Raw genomic sequence first — 12,735 nt, 5'->3', positions numbered from 1 at the left:
ACCACCAGAGCCTTTAACTCTTTTTTTAACAATTGTTTTGCCACTGGGAGACCGAAATGTTGCGCTATCTCATATAAGTCGTTTCTACGACACTGAACTACCTGCTCATGCGAAGGACAGACCAAAAACGACTCCAAATCAAAAGTTGCCATACTCAGTTAAACTGCACACAAACTTACCAAATTGTTTTTAGCTATACAAACCACTTATAACCCCAGGAATTAGTTATTTATCCCGGACGAGCCCCCATGTATGTTACATCCCAACTAGGGGAAGAGGAATGCAACACACACCAGTATGTAATTGGTATTAATTATAAGCGTTTATTCAAAACAGCTGTAAACAAAATAGCAGGCAAACAGCCTGAAACAAACAAAAGAGCCAAAAGGGCACAGGTTGACAAATAACCAACTAAAGGAGGACTCTAAAAAGGGAGTCTAAAGACATACAGGGAAAATACATACTAATATACTAAATGAAGAACGAAACAAAACCTCACTCTAAAAGTGGTACAACTAACACAAATAATCTATACAAAAACACAGCTAAACTAAAGGCAACAGTCACAAATCCTAACTATACTCTAAACACTAACTAAGCTACTCTACACTCTAACTAATCACACAAGTTTTAACCCCAGAACAAAGAGCAAGTAGCGAAAGGCATCTGTCCACCTACAGAGCCTCCAGAATGATGATTGTCCCCAAGCTTTGTAGTAATCTCCAGCAGGTGTGCGCCGGCTGTGCGCTGCGATTGGAGTGCGTCGGGCCCGGTGTGCTCCAATCGCAATCTTCAGGGGCGGACCAGGAGATGGCAGCCAATGCTGGGAGGGCAACCGCACAGCTCATTTACATAGAACACACAGCTGAAAACACTCAGACGACCAGGAAGGCAGCAGCCGTTCGCAAACATATGATACATTAAATGATCGTGAGGATGATGATTGAAAATCGTTTGTCTGAGCAGGGCTGCATTTCCTGATGAAAAAACATAGCGATGGTTTTGTACTTACACCTACGTGAATTAAAACAACATTATTTTGTTAAATAAAAATATGGTGATGTTTTTTAAATGATTACATGTCTCTTATTTAGCACAGAATATGATCCTATCCCTGACATATGGATCTTAACAAATATCTGCTATATCAGACACCTGTAGATCTATCAGCTGTTTATTTCACATGAGTTCCAGTGTGGCAGCTTTTCACGGCTCCCCCTGGTGGATCCATGATCCATTGCAGCTGGCTTCATTAAAATTACATTTATTTATCAAGTGGGTGTATCAAGTCCTGCGTTTTTTTTTTCGCAGGGGCCCACCCCGTGCAGATCACGGACAGGTAGGCGTCTGAAATGAAACGCTACATCTGTAGTGCTATCCCCCACAAGCACCCCACTAGCGGGCCGTCTTGGCTCATAACAGCGTCGGACATATCTGCCAGCTGGCCACAGCTCTGGGTCATACATTTCTGCCACTTCCTTGCATTCGGAAGTGACGTGAAATGAGCTGAACCTACTCTGTGCTAGGGGTTTCACAACTACCAATATTTACTAGTCGACACGTTTTTCAAAATAGCAGTCGACTAGTCGACTAGTCGTTACGTCATAATAAAGACACACAAAGAGAGGTTTACAACTGTATTTTCTATTGGAACTCATACAGTAACATTAAACACTGCATTGTAATTTGTGTTACATGGCTGAGTAAATAACAAACAGTAACTGGACTCACCAAAATCGACAGCAAAAAACTCTTGTTTGCATAAATGCCACGTAAATCCAGTGCGCAACACTTTATTCGCTGTCCTCCACGATAACGTCCACCTTTCCATATTTTTGGTTTGAACACCAACGCATCGCCATGTGAGGGAAGGAGGCTTGACCGCTTTCGGGTGACAGTGTTGCCTGCCAGGGAAAAAACTAGGGGTGCACCGAATGGGAAATTCTTGGCCGAAACCGATACCGAAAATAGGAAACAGTTGGCCGAAAACCGAATGCCGAAAATGATTAATAGAAATATATATAATGTATACATTTTTTACCAATGTTGTTCAGCTTCCTGATTATGGAAAAAGACATGATTATGGCAAAACTTAACTTAAATAATAATCACTAGTATGAGTCCATAAAACATTTATTCAGCACTTTTGAATGCATACAGTACATTAATTCCAAGTCAAGTCCATTTTCTTTTCTCTGTAGGATAACTACAACAAAGTGCATTCAGAACAAAGCCATGGTGCTTTAAAACTGCATAAACATCTAGGCCACTAGGCCTACAACAAAAAAGTGTAAATAAAGACTGTAACAGCCAGGCCTTCAACAACAACAAATGCACCTATAAGTGCATGCATACAAATGTGCAAAATGGATAAATCCACATGAATGTAACTATTTACAAATGAAATTACAATTGAATTTCAAGAATCTGTAAATAAGGCTGTCTGTCCTCATAAGCAAAGTAGTACACATTGTATAAAGATACATAAAGTGAAAACTGGATACAAAATCCACAATCAATTACAAATTAAATTACAATTTCAAGAATCTGCAAATAAGGTGGTCTGTCCTCATGAGCAATGTAAACAACATTGTATCATTTAGATAACGAAAGTACAATATATTGAACACTGTGCTGCTGTCATTTCCCCCTAATGATAACCTGAGATGCTGAATTATAACTCACAATGAAAATTGTTCAGGAAAGTGGGTATAGAGTAGACATGTAGAACTAGATAAGTTTATGATAAGCCAGCCTTGTCTACTTATTAAGGAAAAGTGGGAGGTTCTTTTTAATGAACAGTAGCTTCTCTGCTTTATCAGCCATAAGTCTGTTCCTCTTCTCATCAAGCACATGAGAGGCAGCGCTGAACAGTCTCTCGCTGTCAGTGCTTGTGATTTGATCTTACTCCGCATATTTGTCCGGGTGTTTTGATTTCAAGTGGTGGAGTAATCCCGAAGTGGTGAAAGTCTTTGCAGTTACACCCCCTCGAGAAATGTCAGCTGAACACGTTTTACAAATCGCAATCCGCGCCTCTTTCTCTGATATTTTTAAATATCTCCAAGCGGCAGACATGTTGGCTGTGAGCCAGCCGCGAGCATGGTTGCGCGCCGTGCTTGTCCCCGCGTTTTGATTACGTCATCACAACAACACGTTAGCTTACCAACGTAACCCTGTTCTCTGACATTCGGTGATATTTTTTCGGTGCTAAAACCCTTTCGGCCGAAAGCCGAAAGAGCCTTTTTAACCATTTTCGGCCGATAATTTTCGGCGGCCGAATATTCGGTGCATCCCTAGAAAAAACCCTCTCACTCGGGGTGCTTGTGGCTGGAATAGCCAGGTAGCTCCTCGAAAGCGGGGAAAGCGGTGCACGTTTTCTGCTCCCCACTCCAGTGGATTATCCATTGTGGGGATATGCGGTGTCCGCTGGCAGTAATCCCGTAGCTCATCATCCGCATCACTGTTGACCCGTGTTTTCTTGCTGGTCGTTTGCCTCTGTTCAGTGCTGACGCCGGTCCTTTGCTCACTGGTGCTAGCATTACTGCTAGTGCTAGCTGTCGGCAGCGGGTGTTTCATCTTCAGATGGTTGCGCATAGCAGATGCATTTGTATTGTACTTCAGTACAGCTGTACACAACTGACACTTCACTGTGGAGTTGGTTACATCTTCGTTGAAGTACTGCCATACATAAGAATGTCGGACGTGTTTTGTAGCATTTTGCAGCACCTCGTTTACCTCCATTTTTTTCACGACTAGTTGACTAGGGCCTACAGCGCCGACTAGTGGTAAAGGTAGTCGACTAGTCGATTAGTTGGTGAAACCCCTACTCTGTGCTGACTCGATCTTCCGACAAGTAACTGCTCGGCCAAGTTTCTCACTCAGATACTCAGTTAGCATGTTAGCTTCCAGTTGAGGGGCAAACTTAGTGGCAAACACACTCACCATCTTTGTGATCACAACTTGTATGTTATAACTCACTAAGCCAGTTCCAACTATACCCGTTTTCTTCCTCTCCCGTTTCAGTGGCGCTTGCATTCCCCGTTGTCTTGCTGCTGGCTTATGCTCAGGTGTCACCTTGCTTCTGTGTCCTTCTTTCACAACACGGGACCACAAAGGAGACTTTGGTGGCTGTGGTGAAGACACGGATCCCACAGAGCTGCTGGAGCCTCCTCCAGCCACTGTTACCTCCTGGTCAGCACACACAGCTGCTGGCCGCGCTTGATTGCATGGCCTCACATACCCCGCCCCTTGGACCACGCCGGTAGATCCACAGGGCTTCTCAATTGCGGACACCCGGTCATCGATGGCCTTGGTCGTCACCCGCAGACCCTCGCAGGCATCAGTTTGAGCTTCGAGCGTCTTTTCACACAGCACATGTCCTTATTCAGCTGTTCCAACCGCCCCAGCAATGCTGAGACATCAATGTGGTCGTAAGAAACTGGTGGGAGGTCATCCAGATAGTGGGAGACACAGCGTCGTTTGAGGACACAGCTCAAACAGTATCTTCTTCGAGGCTTCGATCCACTGAGAGTTGAAATTGTTTGAGGCCAATAAAACAATGTCATCATGATTCAGAGTTTTCATTTTGATGACAAGGAAGTTCAAAAGTTCATCTTCCACAATCACCTTACAGATGGAGCACTGAATTTCGGACTCCAGCTTACAGCTTCCTGCCTACCACCAGCCAAAGACCAGTATAGAGGAATGTTAAGCCCTCCCACTATTTTCCAAGAGGGCGTTGCCAGATTTTCCATTTCAGGTTTTAACCAGGAGATGGCGCTTCATTCACAAATACAGAAAGACAAGTTTCATGGACTTTCAGTTGTGTTTTGAATAGCATTTTAACACATCAATATTTTAGATCAACTAAAGTATATCTAATCTTGTAATTCAATAATATATAGTCTTTATATATTAAATAATCATAATTATAATGTAAATGTTTACATTACACTTCTTTATTTGTTATGCTCATACTTTAACCTTTACAATCGTTTGCTTTAATATGCAGTATATTTTTGTGTTTGCTTCCTCCTGCTCCCTTTCGGACACATACTGTATGATTTATTATTATTATTAATATGAAGATATTATTAAGATAAGATAAGATGTTACTTTATTGATTGAACATTTTAGTTTAGAATGTGCTGTCCCACGGTAATTCAGAAGGCTCACAGGTCACATTCCGACCATTATTTAAAACAATAGGTACTTTCACACCTTCTACAGTTTGATTTGTATAGAGGCAGCTCTGTCAGTTTTCGAATTACCCATTTGGTTTCGGGGAGCCCTATTTTTCAGAGCACATCCTGCTACTAAATATGTCACACGCACGCTCTGTTGACTGGCGCAGCAGCGCGGATGCGATCAATTGCAATAAAAACACTCTTCTACTAATACAGACGGTGTCACTATGCCGGCGGATGTGGCCGTTGTTGAAGCCTCTTCAGGCTCCGCATCGGCAGGCCTCTCCCTCGGTGTGGAGCTGTCAAACTCGACCCTAACGCCGCTTACAGCCGGCCAACTAAAAGTTGTTTTCCGTTCACGTTGTCATTTTTAGACTCCTTCGCTTCTTTGCTTGTGAATCCAAAAGCTGTGACGCTTGGCTGTTTTCGTTTTGCCATATTTTTTTATTACACAGCCAGAGTTAAAAAAATATCAATATGAACATTTCAAATACCGCGCCGGCATCACCGCCATAATCATAGCAACGTAAGTAAGAATGCAGCGCCGCCACATACAGATGGCAACACCCAGACATATTCATAAATATAAAACAAATATTCAGAAACTGTAATGAACAATAACTATTATTTATTTCAAGAACTGTTATTTACAGAAACTCAACATTTCTAATCTGTGTGACACAAATATGCACGATTGTTTTGGGCTCCCCCTATTTATCTCAAAGTCAGCCTTCAGGGGAGCTCCCTCCCTCTTCGGGGGAGCCAAGGTCCTCCTAGCTCCCCCCCATTTCGAACAGTGTCTGTGGCTGAATGGCCAGCGATTAGGTGCGGCGCATTTGTCATAGGTGATCAGAGCTAACTGCCTGCCGTCAGATTTCATTTAAAAAACAGATCTGATTTTATGACTATTTCTGCGCTCATAAAGAATGATAAGAATAAGAATAATGCGTATTGAACTGGTTTCATTAATTAGTGAGTTTATTTAATACTAGAACCGCCAATCGGGTCAATTTGTGTGATGTGTTGTGTGTGTGCAATGTAACTTTTTTTCAATAAAATATTAAAGTCTCCCAGTCCCTGACTTTTCGTGAAAGTGTGTTATGTAGCACCCTATGTTGTTAAAAATTGCATTCTAATAGCGGGATTTGACGGGTTTAGGTAGGCCTATACAAAAACCTCTGGCGGTTCTAGTGTTAAGGTAATTAGGTACAGTAGAAGCCCTTTTTTTATCAGTAACGAATTTAGCAGTTGAACATAAAAGTCAACTAACTGAGGGTCACTTGCAATGACAGTGTTGTGTCTAACTGTAAGATTGTCACTCAGAGTAACCTACCGTTAATTTAGCTGCTGGAGAAGAAAGATCAAGGGGGGAGGGGGGGAGAGAGCTGTGGTTGATGGGCCATTAGTTGTGTAAATACACAGCTGAGAGCTGCCGTTTCATTCAGACTGTTTAAAAAACTGTAACAACGGACAATTTTTCTTAGCGGATGCATGTCAATTTAAATCAATACATACAACTATTTTTTAAATCAATACATACAACTATTTTTTAAATCAATAAAAAAAAAATCTAAATCCATAAAAGCATTTCAATTAATATTGGGAGTCATGTTGTTACTTTGTTGAGAATTTGGCCGTGTAATAAGCGGGATAATTTGCAGCGACTTGTTCCTTATGGGGAAAATAACACCCGTCATGTGTGTGTAGTAGAGGTGTGTGTGGTTAAAACACTTTCATGAAGTGAAGGAATTTCCTTCTATAAAAGAGCTGTGGGCAGCAGTGAGTGTCACGGACATGAATTCATAGATCAAGGCAGACTGGTGCACACACTCTCCTGTCCTGCCAGGCGACACGCCCGTTCTAAGCCGTGTCCCTCACTCCTCACATCCCAAGCATCCCCACAAGTGTATTATGTTGTTACATCGTTTCAGATGTTATGTTTCAGTTGTGCTCTGTCTATGTTCAGTGATGCAAACTTGTCACCTTTCGGCGAAATTCGCCGTTTTGAATCCAAAATAAGTCGTTTGTGTGATTCATGTAGATCTGCAATACAAATATTTTTGGGGTATGGGGGGGGCTGGGACCCGGAGTAATCTGCGGCCGTGAGCTGTTATGTGCCATCATGACACGCATGGTGTTCTTTTTTTATATATTATAATGAAGTACGAGCTGTGTGCACGAGTCTTCCTGCCTTTCGGCTCTGCTCATGGATGTATAATAAGGCTCTGCTGCTCCGAGATGATGGTCTAGCTTCAGCAGCTACATTACCTACGGGTGCGTTCGTTAATATTAACTGTGCGTCCGGAGTCACTGTGGCACAGACTGGACCGCTGGTGAACAGCTGTTAGAACGGGCCGTTCAGGTGTTCAGAGCAGAGCTCCCTGTCGGAGCGGCAGAGCGTGATGTGAACTGAAAAGTTTTTCTGTGGCAATATTATTTAAGGAATCGTTGAGCTAGCTAGCTAGCATACATTGTCACTATCTGCTAACGTTAGCTTTAGCCTTCTATTTCTAATAGTTTTTTTCATAGGCTATAAACAGAGGTGGTATAAGTATATATATTGTACTTGAGTAAAAGTAGAAGTACTCAGATTTTGTACTTGAGTAAAAGTAATAGTCCCAGAGTGTAGGAATACTCTGTTACAGTAAAAGTCCTGCATTCAAAATGTTCCTCAAGTAAAAGTAGAAAAGTATTATCATCAAAATATAGTGAAAGTAGCGACAGTAAAATGATCATTTAGTAAACACTGGCATTTAGTAAACACTGGCATTTACTATTTGTACTCTGTACTGACATCATGTGCAGATTGGTCCATTTCAGAATAATATATATGATATGTTTTATAATGATTGATCATGAAAGTGTTCTCAAAGCTGCTAAAGGTGCAGCTAGTTTGAATGACTTTGTATACTGCAGGGTAGCTTGTGGATTTACTCCAGGTGGAACTAAAGTCTGATTTAACACTTGATTATATTTTACTTAATTAATCCAGATCTGTGAAGTAACTAAAGGTATTAAATACATGTAGTGGAGTCAAAGTATGTACCATGTACCTCTGAACTGTAGTGGAGTAGAAGAACAAAGTAGCAAAACATTGAAATACTTAAATAAAGTACAAGTATCTCAAAATTGTGCCCAAGTATAGTACTTGTTGAGTTTATGAACTTAGTTACTTTACACCATGTGGCTATAAAGATAAAAAGACTTAAGCCTTGCACAGAGGCATGAAAATACATTTTCAAAATGCTCAACAGTGCTGCCAAAATTATAAACTGACTGCTCCACAATTTAAAATAAATGCTTTTATATATTTCTATTATGTGACTCTTTGGCGTTTCTGTTATTATTAACACTGCTGCTTTAGTTGTTCTGACTGCTAAAATCCTCTGTCATTCCGTGGGGTGGGGGAGCCGGGGGCTCGGATCCTTGTCACCTTTTTCATACCTGATGAGTTTGCATCCCTGTATGTTAAAAAGCCTCAGTCACCTTAATTCATGTAATAAAAACATCTCAGGTCAGTAACACTCAAAGCTAAATGTGCAATACCATGTTCAGCTATGTTACTATTTATAATGTTATTGTTGTTACATCAGAAGATGTACATATTGAAATGATTTCTTAACTTACAGTAGGCTATTTTTTACAATGTGTGTTGGAAGGATTTATTAAATTACAATGAATATTGTCATTGTTGAAGGCTTTTAGAGAAGGGTGAACTATAAGCCTGAATTACATAAAGTTTTATACCTAAAAACATGAAAGCCACAATAAATAAGTCACAATTATTGTAGTTATTTTTACCTCCCGTATTGCTTTCAACCTACCAGCTTTTATGGTGTTGTTACGTCACTAACTGTAAGCTTGTCACATACAGTCTATGGTCACTCAGAGTAACCTACTGTTAATTTAGCTGCTGGAGAAGAAAGATCAGGGGGGGAGGGGGGGAGAGAGCTGTGGTTGATGGGCCATTAGTTGTGTAAATACACAGCTGAGAGCTGCCGTTTCATTCAGACTGTTTAAAAAACTGTAACAACGGACTATTTTTCTTAGCGGATGCATGTGAATTTAAATCAATACATACAACTATTTTTTAAATCAATAAAAACATTTTCTAAATCCATAAAAGCATTTCAATTAATATTGGGAGTCATGTCGTTACTTTGTTGAGAATGTGGCCATGTAATAAGCGGGATAATTTGCAGCGACTTGTTCTTTATGGGGAAAATAACACCCTTCATCCAGATGAGGATCCCTCCGCTACATTTTGGGATCCTGATCGACCGACGAAACTCCATTAAAATATACATATTTTTGGTGAATTACTGAGTTTAGGCACGTTAATAACGTTTTAATGAAGTTGAATACAGTATATTCATATGTGTCAGTGATTTCATGTCAATTCGGCGAACATAAACATAAATGATCGTGGTGAAGATGATGATTAAATTAGGATTAAAAATCGAGAGCCGGGCTGCCTTTCCTCCTGTTCGTTTTTTTCGAATAACAAAATTATTTTGTTAAATAACAACATGTTGATGTTTTGTAAATGATTACATGTCTCTTATTTAGCACAGAGTATGATATCCGTGACATATGGATCTTAACAAAGTTCCGCTGTACATCCAGCGTACTGTATCTGACTTTATTTCACATGAGCTCCAGTGTGGAACCCCACTGCACCTCCTGGTGGATCAATGATCCATTGCAGCTGGCTTCATTATAAATACATTTATTTATCACGGGGGCGGTCTCAAGTCAAGCTGGAGGTTTTCCCTTGAGCGAGGGCAGATCACGTACCAATCACGGCCCTCGCGTTTCAAACTGTCGGAAATGAATCGCTCCATCTGTATTATCAGTTGTTCGGTAAACTTCTGATTTAGTACGACCGGAGAAGCTGGCACCCCAACGCCATGCTGCTGCCGCTGCTGCTGCCGCCATCATCGACTGGCATATTGACTGGCAATGTGCCATTTTATTTGTGTTTTACAGCTGTATTTGTCTGCCTGTCTTGTCTGTGTTTTATCTGTTGTAACTTCGTTCATGCTGCCCTTCTTGGCCAGGTCACTATTGAAAAAGAGATTTTAATCTGAATGAGTCTTTTACCTGAATAAATAAAGGATATGTATAGCAATCTGTGCAATCTTTCCCTAAGGCTTCCTGTTAGGCCCAGATTTAACATTTTAAGGGGACACTGTTGTGATTTTTGGGGTTTTCCTTCTTGAAGTATGGAAACATGTCACAGTAGCGCCACTACATACTAATAGGAATTGTTTTAAACTAAAGTAGGTCCTCACACAACCAACAATGTGTTTTGGTTACAATAGTTTCCATGCTTACTCCTACATCGGAAATGTTTAGTTTAAACTAGGGCCGGGACTCGATTCAAAAAATGAATCTAATTAATTACAGGCTTTGTAATTAATTAATCGAAATTAATCGCGTTTTTAATCACATATAAATATTTGACCTGAGAACAGTGAGAAGCAATTTTTTTCACATGGATTTTAGTATACCATTGAATAATGACTGAATACATAAGCTTAAGCAACAAAACATTGTTTATTTTTTACAAGGTGGTACTTAACCAAGACCAACAGAAAAGTGCAATTTTTGCCATAAAGTGTAGCAATAGCATATTTAGGAATATAGTACATTTCAGAGATTCAGGTAGCCTATAGGTAGGTAGACCTTCTGTAAACTTTAACACTTTGTTTTTTAAGTAAAACACAATACTTTCAAGTACATTCAGAACATTGGAAACCCTGACTATTAGAAAACATCTCTCTGTTGCTTCAGAAGCCATAACAGACTTTGTTGATTTACCAACAGTTGATTTAAAAAATCTAATCAATTTCAGTCCAACTCTCTCAATAACCTTGGCCAAAACAATAAACAGTTCAACATAAAGTGCCAGTTGCACCAACAAGGTAATAAATAGTTCAACATAAAGTGTACCATTTAAAATAAAATAAAAAAAGTGCCAGTGATTGACCTCAATCCCTCCTATTCTTCCAATATCCTTATGAAAAATAAAATCTCTCTGTTGCATAGGCCACTGTTTGATCAACGCGAATTGGGTGTGGGTCCTTGTACTCCGAGTCGGGCTAACGTCCACGCTAGCTTCCAGGCTAGCTGCTATATGTTTTGCATTGAGGTGATACTTGAGGCTTGATGTGCTGCGGTGATATGCGAATTCCTTTTTGCATAATTTGCAAACAACCGTGCTCTTATCGACGCTTCCATGCGTCCGTTTTTTAAAACAAAATGTCCCATCCACGGGCCAACCAAAGCGGTCTCATCAGCTTCTTCGTTCATGTTTGACTATTGTTCACTGTGGTTTGTTGTTGTCTGAAGTCATGAACGTTAGATGGTGCTCCAATATAATCGGTACCCCTGAAACTCATCCAGTGAGAAACGTTCCGCGGTGCGATTAAAATGCGTTAATTTTTGTGTAATTAATTCATCTTAATTAACGCGTTAAAGTGCCGGCCCTAGTTTAAACCATTTGTATTCACATAGATTGCTCAGTGGGTAAAAACAAAACAGTGGAGTAAACAATGTTGTGTTTTTCTCTAGTTTTACTGCCTAAATTAAGAATGAAAAAACCCTTTCACTGGCCTTCTATTTGTATGTGTTTTAGGATGTGGGCGATCTGTATTTTCTAAAATGTTGTCTTTTTGTAGTTGTGGTTAAATAACGTAACTTTATGTAGGGGATGCTCAACAGTGGACGAGAAATAGTGTTTAGTGACCTACTCGAAGAAATACATTTGAAGTTGGTGAAAGACAGTGTAGAGTTCAGCTGATTTGTCCTGAACAAATAAGAGGAGTGGTACTTACTGTTGTTGGACGTAATGTGGCCGTACATGCTGGGGGGCTGTCTTGACACTTAGTTTCATCTGGGCCATGGTGTTAGATGAAAGGGGGGCGTAACCACTGGGAGCAGCCTGCTGAGGTATGGGCCGGTGGGGAACCCCATTGTGTCCATACGTGTGTCCGTTTGAGGAGCCAGTGCCGTGCCCGTTGGTGGGTCCGCTCCCCGGCAGAGGGAAGGGGTGTGTGGGCACCGTCTGCTGCTCGCATGCATTCCCCTTTGAGCCAGGTTTGCAGACGCAGAGCTGAGGCCGGAGGCACATTCCACCGTTCTGGCACTGAGGGCTGCAGTTGGCTACAACAAGAAAACCAGACAGAGCAACGACAGAAGAAAAGAAAGAAAGGAAGGAGAAACAGATGGTGAATAAAAATGAGTGATGACAGTAAGAGACACAAAACAGCAATATAGATGCAAGAAAATGCATAAAGTGGATATGACTTTTAAAGGTTTTAAATGTACACTCCTGCACATTGCACCTCGTTCATTTATGTATTTGAAGGTATGTACAACATTCATTTTGAAGGTTAGTCAAATAACAGTTTGTATTATACCTCTAAGATAAGATAAGATATAATTTATTAATCCCAATTTGGTAAATGTTTTCATCAGCATAGAAAATACATTGCACAGGAATTAGTAAATACAAGAAATAAATACAAATAAAATAAAGATATAC

At 40.5% G+C, this 12,735-nt stretch overlaps 1 protein-coding gene across 1 annotated transcript in view; it reads right to left on the bottom strand.

Annotated features, from left to right (window-relative positions):
* Positions 1-12,498, bottom strand: part of ltbp1 (latent transforming growth factor beta binding protein 1) — a 210,354-nt gene extending 197,856 nt beyond the window's left edge. The window contains 1 exon segment of the mRNA XM_079689263.1: positions 12,026-12,498. Coding sequence (XP_079545389.1) covers positions 12,026-12,483 — 458 coding nt within the window. The 5' untranslated portion in view covers positions 12,484-12,498.
* Positions 12,499-12,735: the final 237 nt, after the last annotated feature.

Source organism: Notothenia rossii (genome assembly GCF_949606895.1).
Source record: "Notothenia rossii genome assembly, chromosome: 6".
Lineage (NCBI taxonomy): Eukaryota > Metazoa > Chordata > Actinopteri > Perciformes > Nototheniidae > Notothenia > Notothenia rossii.
This window is presented reverse-complemented; position numbering and strand designations above follow the sequence as displayed.